The sequence below is a fragment of the Trachurus japonicus genome, chromosome 20 (genome assembly GCF_045865225.1).
Source record: "Trachurus japonicus isolate A0001 chromosome 20, Traja_1.0".
In the NCBI taxonomy this organism is placed as follows: domain Eukaryota; kingdom Metazoa; phylum Chordata; class Actinopteri; order Carangiformes; family Carangidae; genus Trachurus; species Trachurus japonicus.
In genome coordinates, this window is record NC_140926.1 from 17,084,294 (window position 1) to 17,101,936 (window position 17,643).

The window sequence follows — 17,643 nt, forward strand, 5'->3', positions numbered from 1 at the left end:
AGTGTGTGTTTTATGCTGCAGTCTGCTGGTGCCAAGGCAAGTCTGACCTCAACACGAGGAGACTGGACAAGCTGGTCAAAAAAGACTAGAACCGTATTTGTCTAGTCTCATCCAGGGCATCTTGCATACACATACAAAGTAAGATGCAGGACATCTTGGACAATATTATACCACCCACAACACTGTGGCAAGTCAGAGCAGTAGCTACAACTGCAGCAGCAGAGCAGAACTGAGAGAGTCAGGATCTAATTAAACTCAGAGTTTGTCTTGGATAAAACTATCACACTTGTAAATAAATTCTTCTCACACATCTTTACTTGACAGGAGTGACTTAAACTGAGTTATGGGGAAGACATACATAATTACCAGACACAAACCAGGCAGTTTTTATGTGATTTTATTTTTCAGACGTTGCAGACTTTTCATCACCAAATCGTATTAGTGGCAAGCAAAACAAGTGCAGCACTTTACAGTTGTTAGATTTAAATATACAGAGACAATCAGATATAAATGTTTTGCATTTTTGCAAGTGCACAGTTCAGCGGCTGAGGGAAAGTGATATTTATTGATCAATGCACTGACAGTAAAGGGAGAGCAACAGGGGGAAGATAGAAGCGTCAATAATAACATTGTGAGCGCATAAATCCTCATTACTTTTTCATCTCAAGTATTCCGCTTCCTGGCCCACGCCTCTTTGCACTGCAGATGTTACAGAACTGGACTCCATGAATCTGAAACAGGGAAAGTTATGTTTGATCCTCTGAGATGAAATAGAATATTTCCTGAAGAAACAGGTGACGAGTGAATGCGATTCATGTAGAGTTCAACATTAAACACAATGAACACAGACTCTATGGTTACTCACTGTTCCTGGGGATGGTAAACATTCTTTGTGAAACATATGTCTGCAGTGAAAGACGACCACGCCGAAGGGTTTGGCCATGTCTGCAACATAGGTGTGAGGTATAAATAAGACACAAATAACCTTTAAATGCAACATGACAATGCATACAGCAACATAAACGACCTACCTGATGGTAAGATTGTAGTATGGCATGACTCACAAATGTTCTCCTCTGAGAAGAAAACCAGCAACAACAGCGTTAAAAGGTTCAGTTTAAAGGTATTTAATGTGTGCCGTTACTGCTTGGATGTCAGGAGAGGAGCGCTCACCATCGACCCTGACTCCTCTCATCTGTGTTCGGTGCATCTTCTGCAGAAGGGACAGAGAGTCGGCCACCAGGATCTTCTTACAACCTTCTCTCAACAGAATCTGCAAAACAGGGAAACAAACGCTAGTTTCTAAATTTCTCGTATGAGCAGGATCTAGTAAAATGAATAGTTTGGAAGCCAGTATGTGATGTGATTTACAAACTTAAAATAAAGAATATTTGCTAATTCATGGTCTAGGGAGGGAGCAAAGAGATTGTTTTTAACAAAGTCATTGAACTTTTTATGGAGAAAAAAAAAAATCTGAGACACAAATCATTATTCCAAGTGGGGTATTTTCACATGTCTTAAAACATCTGTGGGGCTTTAATATTTCTCCTCTAAAAATCACCCTAATTATTGCTGCAGTGATAAATTTGTAAATGGTGCTACTGAGGTTATATGATTTTTTTTTTTAAGTCTCTCGTATCATCACTCTCATCATAAAACAAAAGTGGTGCAGTAGAGTGCCACTAACTCTCTATTAATAAAACTTTACTGATGATAATACATGTTACTACTTCTTACTGTTAGTAGTATGATGTCACCACGGTGCTTAGTCTCTTGTCTTTACATTAAGGACCACACTGGAGACAGGTCCTGGACTTTATTGTTTTATCTCTGACATTCTGCAGATATGTGAGACCTGGGGTCTTCTCTCTCTCTCTCGTTGTGTAAGAGAAACTAAATTAGAATATATTGCTGTACTCAGATGGAGCAAACTGATCTTCTGACAGACAAAGTATTAATGCAACACTAACCCGACCATATTGATGTTATTTCTGAGTCATAAAGATGTGAAGTGATACAGCTAATGGAGAGGAAACACGTCTGACCTGGAGGTTGTAGTCTTGAAGGATCTTCACCAGTGAATCTCTGAGGTTTGGGATCTCCATGCCCTCCTTAATGCGATGGATGAGCAGGATGGGATCCACATGAGTGCCGATGTTATTAAGGAGGCCGGTGATGAATGCTGGGGAGAAAATAGCGGGGGCGATGAACACAAAGAGATATTATAGAGGGTGAGAAAATGACAAAGAAAGACAGATGATTGGAATAACAGGGTCAATAGGAGACAGTGTCATACGTGGTTTGTCAATGGAGTAAGAGATGAGATCTTCCCACAGTTCCGCATCGTCCTGCTCTTTAGCAAACTCGATGGCTTTGTCCACGTCCTCCAGCTCCTCCATGATCATCTGCAGAGCTCGTCTGCAGTTCCCCATCCTGCCTGGGAGCAACATGGCAGATTAATGCCCGACATATCATTTCAAACACAGTATAAGGACACAAACATTCATGAAACACTTACTGAGCAGGAAGACGGTCTCCTCCACAAAGTTCCTCTGCTGACAAATCTCAAGAGCCTAAGACGGAGGGACAGAGAGGAGGAGACGACATAACTGATGTGTTGTACCTTATGGAGATGTGGATTGTGCGACAGGACACGTGACTGTACCTTTTCAAGAGGGCAGTGTGTGCTGTCTCTCAGGAAAGGCAACAGATTCGGTCGGTCATACTCGGCATACAGGCCGATCTGCCTCTCGTGGTACTTTTGGCCTTTGTGGTGGTCCCGCTTGAATAATTTATGGAGATACTGTGGCAGAAAAAAACAAACAAACAATAAAATTAGTCCTCAATTGAATTTTTGAAACCTAACCTGATTATATTTAAATGTTACATCTATCTCTGTTTACCACATGTAGAAGCTCAGGTCTGTCTGCAAGTTCTTCGACCACCCTGTCTGTCTGTTAGCAGAGAGAAGAGAAAAATCTGAGTCATGTGTTTTCATCAACATGTTCCTAGACAGATGAGTGAGAGGTTCACTTACCGATATCTTGTCTTCATTATCGAGCAGCATGTCAACAGCTTTCTGAATTCAGAAGGACATAAAAACATTAATGTGATGATTAAAATATGCAAACCCTTAATTTATGATTTGTCTTTTTTTTTGATAATTCTTTGTATTTCAAACAGGACGATAGTAGACTGTGAGACTCAATGACTGAGTACTGTACACAGATTTACACAACACAATTGTACAAAAATAAGTTGTCATATGAATTGTCTTTTACCTCTTTATCAAAATCCATGAGAAGCACGATCTTGTCTTCTATGGATGAGAACAGGTTGTGTTTGTGGATCAGCTGGTAAACGTCTTTGTGCCTCAGTCTCAGGTAGATTTCTAAGGCTCTGTCGTACCGCTGGTCGTAGGTGTACCTGGAAGAAAGCATCAAAGTTATTCCGTAAATGTAGATTTCATTTCAGTTTCTTCTCACAGCAGATAGTTTATTGCAAACATATACACTGCTGCCTAATAAGTTGGAATCATTTTGTTTTCAGACACATTCCTCTTTTTATTACTATTATAAAGGTTTACTGTGGTTTAATTTTCACGGTTGTGTGTTTGGAAGAGATTGACCAATAAAGTTTTGAGAAGATATACACTTTATCTATCAAGAAAAACCTTGATCTTATTCCAATTTTATGAGGAACAGTATAGTATATAAAGTGTTGCTCAAAGTGTCACCAATATAAAAAAAACAAAAACAAGTCATGTCAAGTCAATTCACATAAAAGATGCACAAGTCTACATTTAAACTCTTGTGTTGCACTCAATAAAGTGTCAGCTCACAGTTCAGCCAGGGTGGTGAGCAGGGTGCTGTTAGTGGGATCCCTCTTCAGGTGATCTGTGACGGCCTGAACGATGGCCATGTTATTGTAAAGCTCTCCAGGCCATTCCCGGATCAGCGTGGCAAAACCCTTTTGAGGAAAAGACAAGTCGGTGAGTTAAGATGACGTTTATCAACCGGCTCATGAAAAGTGGATTTGTCACAGGGCGAGGAGACTCGCGGAGGACAAAGTACCTCATAATCAGTCCTGAGGAACTCGTGCAGGATCATTTCATAGATGGCTGGTCTGAGGCGCAGATCTCCTCTGGGTAAGTACTGACTGATGGCCTGCAGATGGCGAGAGGAGCAATATTGATAAGAGACATCGAACATCATCATCAATTCATAACTGTATCAACTGTAAAAATCAAGGAACGGAAATTTGTTTTGGCTGAAATCTGACAAGAGTTGTGTTATTCTACCTTTAGCTGCCCGATAGTCTTGAACCTGTAGACTTCATTTTCCCACAATTCCATGTTTTTCCCAAGAACCTTTTGACACTTCCTGAAGTGAAAAAACAAAACACATGAATCAGACAGATTAATGACTGACACAAATGTTGCTGTACAATCACATATATCAACAAAATCAATGTTATATATGAATGATTGGTCGAAAATGATTTGACTTTTCAGAATAAAAGTCTTTTGACCTTGGAAAAATCTGCCAAGGAAAAAGTAATTAAGATTTTTTTTTGGCAAAGTATAAAGTTAAGGTCATCACATTGTCTTGTGTTCTTGTGTGTTCTTGTGTTCATTGTCTTGTGTTCTTAACTGCATTTATTGTATGTAAAGTGTCTTTGAGCTTTTGGAAAAGCGCTTATAAATAAAATTTATTATTATTATTAAATTTATCACTCAATAAAAAAAAAGGACATGTTTCTCCCTCAGGTCAGTTTTAACTTAAGATCTCATCAACTGCTGAGATTTATAGAAAAAACACACAAATACATTATATTTCATAATGTTTATTCTTTCTGAATTATTAATAAATGATAAGAAGTAAATTAGTTTCTGCTTATATGCATCCCCCCACACACCTCATCTGACCTTACAACTTGGAAAACCTACCTTGCAGCGCTGTCATAGTCTCCCTTCTCCACTAAATGATTGATGTAAGCCATCCCAATTTTCTGCACGTCATGTCTCTTAATGTTTTTGAAGCTGATCTCTGCAGCCATCAGTGCCTCCTGTCACAGTTCAACCACAGTAATAGGACACAGCGTTAAACTCTGACATTAAAGACCGTAACCTTTTGCAACGTTCATAAAATCCAGCAATGCAAACCTCATATTTCTTCTTCTCAAGAAGCCAATCAATATGGTCATCTTGGTCTCGCTCCTTGGCCACAACAATGTCTTTGGGACTGATGATGTAGAAGAGCGACTCTCCCTCTGAATGCTCTGTTAATGAAAATACATTTATGCCTCTGCATACTGCGCATTACAGCTGACATTTGACAGTGGGCGAGTAATGAAATCAGAGCGCAGTAAAAAGCTGCGTGACATTTCTCCCGGGGCGGTTTTTATAGTCTCACCGAGCCGATAGTCTCTGCACTCGTTGTCTTGGAAGTTGCGCACAGTCAGCGCGTCCGAGGAGATTTCCTCGCAGGTCTCAGGCAGAGGCTGGATGATGTCGAGACGAGGCCGCGCGCGAAACTCCTCGTCCTGTACCGCAAACACAAACACACATCTCAGTAATAAAATGGTTATTGATTTAGACTGTGTGTAAAAAGAAGTATTTTTTTACCATCTGGTCAGAGTTTTCCTTCACAAAGAACAGGGTGACCAGCTGATCTGCCAGCGGCGCCAGGCCACTGATGAAAAACTCTGTCTCAAACGCAGACACTGTTGGAAAGAGACACAGAAAGAGAGACTAATTAGAAGAGAATACACTATATTATCGTCTTGTTCTAGTGAATTTAATCTATTAATAAGACAGGGTTGGTAACAAAGGACTTAAATCATAATATTCTAATTATCCATTATAGATTAATATCCTCAAATTATTCACTTTGTAGGAACCAAGAGGAGAAGCCACTTCATTTTTTATTGCACTGCCTGTTGCAATTTTATGTTGCAAAATCATTTCCAATTTTGCTTTTGATTATTATTATTATTATGTAATGAAACACTTAGCTAGCTTTTTCTTTTGAAAAAGTGTTCTACAGATGATGTTCATCATAATGTACAGTGTAATTTATACCTATTTCCACATAGCGACTGGGCAGATCCCTCATTTCAGTAGGATTTCGTTCTTTCACAACACACATCTGGGGAGAAATTTAAAAAAAAAACAATGTGCTGAAAAACTTCAGCAGCTGGTGCATGTAATGACTGGTAAATGAAGAAGATAAACAAAGCAAACCTTAATGGAGGTACCCCAGCCCACAATGAGAGTGGTGTTGTCTTTCCAGCACAGGCTGCACGGGTACATATCGGGCCTCAGACTGACGTTGTCCCGCAGCACATTGGTGATCCGCTGTTTTGTGCTGATGTCATAGATTTTAACTCCCTGCGAGACACCAGCAAAGAAAACACATTTTTAGCTTTATTTAGAATCCCTATTGCTCTTTTTATGTGGAGTGAGTCACCAAGCACTCACCACGTTGTTTGCCCAGGCGATGAGATTGGCTCTCCACTTGATATTAGTGATGGAGCCCTCGCCTTCATGTAGAAGAGACGTCTTCCAGCGATTCAGCCAGTTTCTTTCATACAGAAGAAGCTTCAAGGAAAAGGAGTCGGGACAATAGTTAATACTGTACCACACTGAGCTGAGTTGGCAGCAACTAAAGACTGCAGTTGCTCTGTACTACCTACAGAGGGCAGTAGATGAACAGCACATTACACAGCAGTCAGGAGCTGCGTCTGATGAAAGGGCGAAGCAGCCATACAGATCTAACTTAAACTGTGGGCCACTTTCTGGCACATAATGAAGTAAAATCTGATTTTAATCCTTATATCCAGATCTTAATTCCACTTCATAGCATTTAGGCACAAAGACAAGATGGACTGCTCATTATAGGCCATCTGAGTTAGAAAGCTTCACATTCAGTGGTGGAGGAAGTCATTTTTAAGATTCACATGGCTGGTGTCACGAATGATTTCGTACATCCCTCTCATTTTAATCCTAATGGTTATGGCTTCTTTAGGATACACACCATTTGTCATAGTCACTGTAGATGGAGTAAAACATAGAAATAGGAAGTATATAGATTTAAACACGCTGTATGTGTACTGTCCTGTGTGGAGGAGCTCAGTCAGACTGTTGTGAGCGCCATCTGAGTTTTTTTTTTTTTAACCACATTGTAATGTGGCATCAAGGTGGCCAGATCTACCTAATCAATCGTGGTTCTATGTCCAGGCCTTGTGCTGTACAGGCAGGGGAGGAGGACAAAGCCCGTCTTTCACATTCCCTGCATTGTTACTGTCCTCACAAAATAAGCCGATACAAAGAAGCCCACCCAAAAAAAGCACATTATATTACCACGGAGGCCAAGAGAAGGTTGTATAGGCTCTTTAATTCAGCAGTTGGGCTATGTTAATAAACAGTTTGCTCTACAAAGAGATGATATGACAAAAGAACTGTGGAGACAAAATTGAATTTCCTGTGACAGGACGTGGCTCCCGTTGAGGCTTATTGATTTTCATCACAGGCACCTTGTGGAGGCCTTCACAACTTGGAACTGAGAGGAATCAGCGCCAATTGAAAGAAAATGGCAAAGTAACACTAACAATGGGGTTTCATAAAAAAGTTGTTTTTCCTCACCCCTGTTGTATAAATGTCAGTATACTTTATTTATGGGTGGCTGTGCAATGCTGCCACATCGGTGCAGGTCTTAGTAGTGTAATTGGCATGTGGTAATGTGCGGTAGGTTTTACTTCCAAAGGGGGAAAAAAAAGACAAATCTAATGTCTAAAACAGTTTTCACCTTGCCGTAGTGACATACCTTCCGGAGACAGCGTTCAGGAAAGAGATCACTGTATGCGCCCGGAAACCCTAAGACTATGTACCCTCTTGATAATGACATCTATTTGCTGTGCTTGTGAAGTATTGCCTTTCAAACACTGTTGAGCGAACAGCACTTTGTGAAAATGGGCAGCTCTCCCGAGAGCACTCCAGCAAAGAGACAGAAAAGTAAGAGCCTTTCACACCAGACAAAGGCCTGTACATCGCCTTCAGCCGAACCAAAGTGAGAAGGTTTTGCAGGGCTCGCCTTCACCCGGACACAATCAGGATGAATTATTGTGGCAGGAAATGCCTAAAAATGGCAAGAAACTGTACACTGAGAATGCACGGGTATAGAGCACTACTCAAACCTACCTTGTTGCCCCCAGTGACAAACTGTTTGTAGTTGGATCTGGTAAATTGAGGGTGTAACGCGACCACCTACGAAACAATGAACAGGGGATGTATGAGGCCGTGAGGTTCAACTTTTTTCTTCTTCCACAATGCAATAGGGTGCGTGAGGAGGCACAACTTACTTTGATGGGACAGTCAAAGTTTTCATGGAAGCCCTCTCTCGTATAGAGGCCAAACACTTGAACCTGAAACAGAGATGAGACAGCAAAATGCCAAGCAAAGGTGAATAACTCAAAATGTCTCCTTTAATTGCTGTCTCTGCAACTATCTAAGGCCAGCGGGGAGAAATGTGGTCAGAAAAGACTTTGATTGGCTCCCTACTTCTCCGCTGGGTCACCAATTAGTGGACAGGTTGATTCTCTGAACCCTGCAGGGTTTAGAAACAGGGGTCCTAATCTTGGACTTGAACACAGCAACCTCCGATGTACCATTAGAGTACACGACGCCCCCTTTTCCTTTATCTGAGGCCCCAAAAAGGAGAGTTTTTTTAAGTATGGGAATAATATGAAACTCTGATGCCATCTTTTTTTTTGCCGCACCACTGATTAAGGATTAAGTTAGATTTCAAAGGATTAACAGCCAGCTGAATTGGTTGAGGGCAAACAATTGCTGTAGCATTGATTTTAATTGTCTGCTCCACTTTTTTGTACGACAAGATCTTGTTTTTGCCACCAAAGTACTCGAAATGTGTGCGTGTGCGTGTGTGTGGAGGGGGTGATATCAGACGGCATATCTTGACTGTGAAATCCATGAAGGATGGTGGTAATGATGAGAAGAGACAAGATAACAGCAAGGTGGAGAACATGGAGAGGGTATCCATAGACGGCTGATGGCTGACTGACAGCTCAACGGATCTGAGTGCAATCCTCTCCCCTACTCTTCAAAATTGGTACGAGCTTTTTATAAATTCGCACATCATGAAAAAAATATGGGTTTATGTGTAGATATGGTGGAGATAAAACTCCAGGTTAATGCTCTGACAGTGAGAGGAGTACCTTCTAAAAAATTCACTCCCAAACACACCCCAAGTTCCACATCATTAGCATAAGGTTTAAGACTGATAAGATGGAGTTTTATATGATCCTGAGGATGAATTATGGAAGATGAGAAACACCGATTGGCGATTCTTCGCTGCAGGCCCAAGGATCAGTAACCAGCGGTGATGAGCGGCGACATCTCACCTTCCCATCCTCGGAGCAGATGCCCACATGCTCTCCACTTTCATCCAGACTGATCTGGTTGATCTTCACTGAACTCTGTGGAGACACAATATCATGGCATCTTTTTTTAGAGGCGAGCGAATATCTTTGTGGCCAAATGTTGCTGGCTGACATTTTACCCCACTAAGTGAAATGCCAGAAAAAGCGAAAAAAAAAACATTTGAGTTTGTAATGGATGCATGGTCCCATATGTGTCAATGCATGGAGCATGGCATTAATACTTAGAGGGTTAGGGGTCCCCTCACTGCTGATGCTTTTAAATTTGAGACAAGCACAAGACTATAAGGCTCTTTAGATAAAAGGATCAAGCGAATAGCATAAATTACAGGAAATGTTACTTAAAAACATCCCTTAAGGGTCGACTTTGCTGTGTAGACTAAAAGAAGAAAACTTTTTGCATCATATATTTACATTTTCTCCAGTGCAATAGTTTCACCTGGGTATCGTATTATGTGGTGCATATTAAATCTGCTTTTCACAAGATTCTGAATGTCTCATTATCAAACGACGTCACAAATCCATCAGCCACAATTCAGCGGTGTCTCTCTTTTTTTCTTTTCTTTCAGAGAGGGGGCTGATGACTGGCGGTGAGGTGCTTAGGTGAGCACTTGAATCAATGTGCTCAGCAGGAATGCTACAGTTAGAAGCACGAGCGCAGGTACAGTAATGTAAAATGGCTCCTTTGTGCCGGCCAAATCAGCCGTGATTACCAAACCTTTTTTTTTTTCTTTCTTTTTTTTTTTGGACTTCTAAATTAAATTACAGCTCTGAGCTCATTCCCTCCAGATCAAGTGAGGAGAAATATATTGGCAAAAGTAAAATAGAGTCTGTGAATAAGCAAGATCATTTCTGTTGATAGACCCAACACTTGAAAATTTCCTTCATGGTTTAATGCAAAAGCCCCAAATGTGCCCTCTTGTATCCTTTGGGGATTTAATCTGGATTTTAATGGCCCAGTCTGTCTGACCTGTACACGTTATGTCCGAGACTTCCTCCCCATTTTGAGAACGACAACACAAGGACTATAAATAATAGTAATGGCTCTGGCAATCAGGGGACACAGGCCTGCTTCAGTCAAGAGAGAGACGTTCGTATTGAGAAACTGGCTAAGATACAATACACTGTACTTTGGATGTTAGAGCTGTGTCACTTATGAAGGTCTAGTTTGAACACTTTGAAATAAGCACTAAAGCTCCTGACTGAGAAAAGTAGACTTAACCTTAAAAATACAAATACATGGCCTTTGCTTGATGGTCTCACATATCACAAGCACATCGCAACAGTCGACTCGTTACGCAGGTATGCGAGGACGTCTGGGAACAACATTATGGATCGAGAGGCAGCTGCTTACTGTCCTATTAAAAATGATGAGTTACTCTGTTACCTGCTGTATATGTCATAACAGTCTGACGATGCTCTGTCTGTGAAGTTTTCATCTTATTAGTATTGTTAGGATATGATGTTTTAGTACAAACTTTAAAAAACACAAGATTTCTTTAGATAATTCTTCCTTTTGTTATGATGTCTTGTGTTTGATGACATGATTGAAACTCTGACCTCGTGATGACAATGGGCTGCACGTGTGTAACCACTCTATTATCTACAGTAAGACTCCCTGTCATTGTTAACAAACTGTTTGTCTGATGAAGGTCTAGTACTGACACGTCGTAAATAAACACATTCCTTTTGCACGGAAAGACAGTGTGTGGGAGTCTCTAACAAAAAAGGATTAAAATCTTCTCCATCCTGATTTTGCATGTTGGAAAATTAGCATCATAAAATGTTTGCTGATGAGAATGTCAGATTTTGACCTAATGATAGCGCTAGATGAGACATTAATGGATCAGCAAAGTTATTGCAATTTATCCTGTGGGGACCATGAAAGTCTAAAGTTGATTTCATGACACTTCATCCAATAGTTGTTGACATAATTCAGTCAAGAGCAAAATGATGGAGCAGCCACAGAGCTACGCTGTTAGCATGTGTAAAAAGTGTTGTGCATGAACCACAGAGCGTGAGGAATGTAATTGTTGCAACCTAAAGAATATCAATGTACTCACAATTTCAAACTTCTGAGTTACATTTCCTTGGATGTCCAGAAGGAAGACCTTTCCAAAATGGGTACCTAGGGCAAGAAACTGAAAGGGGATAAATGCAGTGTGAATTAAACCAGAAAACACTTGAGACCAATTCAAGATTTTGAAAAAAAAAATAAAAAATCTTGTTCTGATGAAGGCTGTGCAAGATTTTTTTCCAAAATCTTTTGCTGATGAAGGCTGTGCAAGAGGATAAAAAAATATTTCCTGGAGCTGGAGCGACATGGGCAGAGTGGGGATTGGGTGGGCTTGGAGGCAAAACTGTGAAATTGCAGGGGGTGGAAAAGCCCTATTTATTAAAGCAGCCAGTGTGAAATGGCATTTTTTTTTCTCAAATTAAAATGCTTAAGCATAATAAATGCACTGTACATCTGACTTCTTCCCATGCTCCCCATGCAACCCAATCACCTCCCTGCCCAGCACAGAGCTATTATTTCTACTGAGCAGCAACTGGTTCCTGTGTTTTGTGCTTCAGCAGGAGTGCAAGCAAACGTGTGTGTGTGCGTGCTTGCATGCGAGTGTGTGTGTACATGAGTCCACCGGGACAAAAAAATTATAGAAACTGGGGGCTTTTGGCATTAGATTAAGTGTGTGTTCTTCCACCCCAGCCCCTGCTCCATGCCCTCCTCCTAATCCCCCTCCCTTCTAGACCAGCATGTGGATGTGCGGCGAGCCCACCATGCTTCAGTGCAGTCTATAATGAAATGCTTATATTTACAGGCACAGCTGAGCATGTCAGACAGAGCCCCTGCAATCTCCCCAAATAAAATAACCAAAAATAAATAAATAAAGGGTTCAACCTTGTGAGGCGGAGCGACTTTTAAAGGGATTTATCAGAATGGAATTGTTCAAATGAAATTCCGATTCAGACACTTAAAATATGAGGCAACATAAGGCAATATGTGCTGCCGGTGGCTTTAAGGTTGTGGGAGTTTTGGCAGGCTGGTGGGGGCTGGTGTGACCACATAGGGGTGGGTGGGCGGGTGGGTAGGGGGGGCGTATGGCAGAAGGTATGCAAGCACAGAAATCCCAGGAAGAAAGACAGTCAGATCAAATTTTGGATTTCAGCAAAACAATGTCTCTCACTGTGGCACGGCTGCTGTTTTGAGGTTATAAAAGAAAAATGGAGGGGGGGTTGGGGTGGGGTGGTGGGGTTGAATCCTCAAAGTAAAGATAAATAAATGAAAATAAATAGCGGTTAATAAAACATCAAGCGAGGAGACACGACTGGGTTTGACTTTTGCTCTGCTCAGGCGTGCGTGTGCGCTGCCGGTGCCACGGCGATTAACCATCTTGCCGAGAGTGGCCCTCTTAAAAAATATCAGCATTCAACAGTGGGAATAAAAAAGAGGAGAAGACAATGGGGCCGGGTGTCTCTCGATGTACCTCCCTGAGTGGAAAAGCAGGGGAAGGTGAGAAAAGAATGGCCTGCCTTTACAGATTCAACAGAGAGGATGAAAACCAACTTTGAAAGAGGACATCTCTCAAATGTGTACATAAACAATGAGAAATCGCCACTTGAGATGGGTGGGCTTGAAAACTGAAATGTCCTTGTGGGTGGCGGTGGATGATAACCTCTACCTTGTCATGGACGGTCATACAGCTGGCTGCATCCTTCTGGAGGATTTCGGTCACCCCATTGGAGAGCCTCTCGTACTTCAGCTTGGGCTCCTCCTCGCTGTCCTCCTCCTGGTGGAGAAAGGAGACTCCTAAGACGGCCTCTCACCATATCATTTTCTTAAAAGGTATTCATTACAACAACACAGCGAGCGTCCCCTGATAAATGCCCCGGCTCACAGTGCTTTCTGAAAGCCCCTGACAAAAACCCTTCATGCAGTAAACTTAGAGAGACAAATGTCCACATGAAGTCATTCAAACCTTGTGCTTTGTGAACGAGGTGGCTTGACTTCCTACGCTTTCAATGCGACTCAACTTTAAAGGCACCTTGTTGGAGTTTTGAACCACTAGAGGTGCTGTAGAGCAATGTTTTTACAGGTGAGTCCAACTTTTGTTAGGCGAATACTTGAGGATGTACTGTTATTTACATTCTGCAAGCGATTTCACACTAAGTGACACCAAAGGAAGTGAAGAAGAGGAAGTCAATGGTTTATAACTCTGTTAATGCATTCAACACATTCATTCAATCTCAAAGATAAAGAGAAAAAAAACTCCACATGGCACCTTTAACTTCACCCCACTCGAACATAAACATTTATGTAAAGCAGGGCAAATAAACGGTTAAAAACCAACCAATCGGAACATACAAATATCGAGTATATTTCTCAAAAAGTTTGCAATATGCAAAATCACATTTAATTAATGCAATGACTTATGCTCCTCTGTAAATCTGACAAAACTCCTCATGTATGAAACAAAAAGTAGACAATGCATATAAATTTAGTCTCCTTTCTTTTCTTGTTTTACCTCCTATTTGTTCAGTCAAAATGTAAAGCACTTTGAACGGCATCTGTTTGCTTTGAAAGGTGCTATATAAATAAAATTTGATTGATTGATTGATTGATATAATTGGTTTTGAAACGACATTTGTCTTATTTCACTTTTTTGTAACAGTAACCCACCACTATGACGCCTATGGCACATAGTACTTTTCAGTTGTTTTTTTAATGCCAATTTACAATTTTTCATGTTCAACTACACAAATCATAAACTTAAGCTGTAAATAATATTTACATGGTTGATTAATGAGTTGAGTTATTATATTCCTAATAAAGAGATAACTGTTTAGTTCACACAGGACAAAGAGAAGCAGCCGACAATCAATTTTCCATTGATTGTTTCATCTATATTTATAATTTTAAACACATATAATAAAACTATATGAAGATTATGAACAATAGGTCCCACAGTCCTCAGCAGCAATCCTACATCGACCTATATTCACCAATAACTAATAGGTAAATAACTAATACGTTTTGGTTTTTCATTCCCATTGTTCACCATCACTTCAGCAAGAACAATACAATCCTTCATTTCTTCTGACCTCTTCAAAGAAATGCATAAGTCTTGACTGTGTGCACCAGGCGATGTATGCACAAAGACACATTTCCATCACCTTGCGTGAAATGCAGCATAAAGTAATTCCTTTTTTCCATGAGACCATTCATCCCCAGTGAAATACATGAATTTGGTCTTTTCATAAAACAAACTTAAGGCATTCTACAGTGTTACACTTTCCAGCGTGAGCCGACGTTTGCGGCCAGTCACAGCCTGAATATTACTCATAATTCAGTTTATAACCAATGCTGCACAGTCTGTGGCTGCCCAGAGGGTGCATCAACTCAAAACATTGTCTGCCATTATGTGCTACTGGGTTAGAGGTGGGGGACAATAGCGTGGAAAAAATGTTATTTTCAAAAACAATCCTTTCCCACTCAACAACGCCATATCTAGGCTATTTCCTGTGTATTCTGGTTGTGAGATTTCTGATGCGAGGGCATTTGTCACGGGTTTCAAAGGCGTATCAAACAACAAAGGCAAACTTCATCCCCAGGGAGAAACTACCCATTTTCAAACTTTTGCCATCTCTTGTTAAGTTGCTCTTTGTTTTGTCAACTACTGAGCTGGCCTTTGTGTTGTAACCATCTTTGCCATTGTCTTTGCCTATTGGCAGTTAAGATACAACAAGCTTCAACCAAGCCTTTTATCTGCATCGAGGATAACAGTCTGCTTTCAGATACGCACTGAACACCACACTAGTCACAAACTTACATTTAGGATGAGAAATGTATCATCCCGCAACCCATGGGCGACAGGGTGGAGGATAAATTAAAGGCAAAAATCTGTGTAAAGGAGCAGACAAACATAACCGATGCAGATACATGACGCATGTAGGTTTGAAGTATGAAAATGTTGTGAAATGCACGCTATGGCTTTTTGATAGAAACCAAATTGAGCACATGGGAGGTTTTAGATAAATGTCTCGCATGGTGCTCTCCACCACCGTCATCATGGCACCAAATGAGGGAACATCTTTGAAAAGGATGGTGTTCAGGATTCAAGTAGAGTTGCAGACACATGGAAAGTCCACAGATAAAAGTATTTGGGCTGTTTTGGACACTCACAGTGGATCAGTACCTTACTAAGAGGTCTGATTACTTCAGTCCAACCACCAAACTTTATGTGCTTTTTAGATAAAAGCACATTTTCTAACTATGTGTATCTGGCTAAAACAGGAGGACATATCTTCCAAAATATCAAGAAAGTATTGATTCCACTTCTTGATTCACCTCTGCACATTTTTCCAATAATTTACGTGACAAAATTTAACAATTGGTTAGGTACTTTCTGCCTGATCAGTGATTCTTTTGACTCTCCATATATGAATACCTCAGGTAGATCTGATCATTTTGTTTCAGTACTTCAAATGAGGACACACAGGTGTAATAGGTTTGTTACTGTTGTATTATTATGTGTCATTTGCTCCCACAAGCAAACTACAGTACAGAACTATATTCTTAGTAAATAACATCTGCTTGCAGCCACTTGGAAGAGACACGCAATCCCACAATCCCTGGTGCTTGTTTCCCTGTGAGTGTTTTTGTGTTCTACAGGACTGAACACACTGTGCGCACACAGAGAACAGGATGTAGGACGGAGCTCTTTCTATTTACAAACCTGGAATTTTCCTCTCTTTTTTTGTCTTGCTCACTCTGAACTGTTTTCTTCGGAGAGCTACAAGCGTCCGCTGCTGCCTGTCCCTGATATTTCATTCTATTCTCTGCTTCCTATCAAGACAAACTCCCCTTCCTGCCAGGCTGATGCGTAAAGCTATATTTTATTTAGCCTACTTGTGGTTCTCAGAAGCTCGGGCGTACTGTATCATGCTGAAGCTGAGCCATAATATTGATGGCTCTGGAGAGCTATCTGTAATTCATGAGTGTTTGACACCTCTCAAACCTGACAAAGATCCTTACGGGATCAAACTGGGTTGATAAAGGCTAGCTATGCATTACAGTCCTTTCAGTAGGCAGTGAGCTTTATTTGGGTTCAAGCATCACCCATGCTTGACAGAACTATTCACACAACTATTCACAGCCCCTGACACTGAGAACATGTTGGTGTTGATGCATTTTTATGTTGACATACTGGTGCAACTGCATGACATCTCTGGGTGTAATTTTTCTCTGGCTCCTCTGACTCCAAATAAACTTTCTTTTCCCCCCCTAACACGTTATCTATTTTTGCAAGGAAGGAAAAGACAACACAAATGAATAATTGTTGAGTGTCTTACCTCAGACTCATCTGTGAATTCCTCACTTGATTTCCTTCCCTGTGTGGAGACACATTTTAAATGAATTTCAACAAACTAACAACAGGTTTCACTGCCAGTGTAACACAGAGCAGGGTACAGTTGTGGGATATTTGTAGCTGGACGCATTTGTGTTTAATTGTAACTCAAACTAGGGGAAGATGAAGCAGCGTTACACGTTTGCTGAGAAAATACAGATGTGACATCACTGTAAAGCTAATATCTTCATAAATATCCGTTTCCCGTGCTGTAGAAACCACGACACGGGTTGACAAGAAGGTAAATAAAAGAAAAATACAGTTGACATAATTCACAAGTCATCTGCCTCCCTTTTTTGATATAAAAACATCAACATTTAGCATGCTAACATTAGCTTACCTCTTCCACTTCCGCCATTGTTATATCAGGCAGCGTTGTATCCACACAGAAACGTTTAAAGATCTCAGCGCCTGGTTATTAACGCATGTTAAATGTCTGCAATGTCGTAATCAGCTTTGCTTCATGTTGTAAACATCCAATTTGCAGCTGCAGATGATGTTTGTTGTCGGAGGCTGCTCGCAGTCATAAGTTAAATCACATGACTGAATTAAAACCGTGAGGCATTGTGGGTATTGAAGTCTTCCCGTCGCCGACAGCGAGACGACGCCAACCGTAGAGAGAAGAGGGACTAATTAGTGCGAGTTTAAAACAAGTGACAACAACATTTTGTTTTCCACCAACGTGTTCCTATTTTACAAAGCTTCTTACGTCTCTAAAGCTCGTCTTTGTTTCGGTTCAGACTTGTTCAGTGCCATTTTTTTCCCAATAACCTTCATATTA

The 17,643-nt window shown here is 40.8% G+C and overlaps 1 protein-coding gene across 1 annotated transcript; it reads right to left on the bottom strand.

Annotated features, from left to right (window-relative positions):
• Positions 1-381: 381 nt before the first annotated feature.
• Positions 382-17,412, bottom strand: vps41 (VPS41 subunit of HOPS complex). Its single transcript, XM_085763513.1, has 28 exons — positions 17,203-17,412; positions 16,807-16,845; positions 13,137-13,244; positions 11,520-11,597; positions 9,421-9,495; positions 8,362-8,424; positions 8,201-8,266; positions 6,482-6,601; positions 6,245-6,391; positions 6,083-6,149; positions 5,627-5,724; positions 5,415-5,544; positions 5,165-5,280; positions 4,949-5,067; positions 4,301-4,382; positions 4,074-4,166; positions 3,842-3,969; positions 3,282-3,426; positions 3,038-3,079; positions 2,904-2,954; positions 2,666-2,803; positions 2,519-2,573; positions 2,297-2,437; positions 2,046-2,182; positions 1,174-1,273; positions 1,032-1,076; positions 866-945; positions 382-731 (listed from the first exon to the last, which is right to left on the bottom strand). Exons 1-28 carry the CDS (start codon positions 17,218-17,220, stop codon positions 651-653), a joined length of 2,562 nt encoding a protein of 853 aa, XP_085619639.1. The 5' UTR covers positions 17,221-17,412; the 3' UTR covers positions 382-650.
• Between the last annotated feature and the right edge of the window lie 231 nt (positions 17,413-17,643).

What these genes read in the sequence shown, in the direction of transcription:
- vps41 (XM_085763513.1), bottom strand. An exon ending in TCGCCTGGGCAAACAACGTG is followed by an intron (nt 6,392 to 6,481) that starts GTGAGTGCTTGG and finishes GGTGTCTCGCAG; the next exon opens with GGAGTTAAAATCTATGACAT. An exon ending in ATAATGAAGACAAGATATCG is followed by an intron (nt 2,955 to 3,037) that starts GTAAGTGAACCT and finishes CTCTGCTAACAG; the next exon opens with ACAGACAGGGTGGTCGAAGA.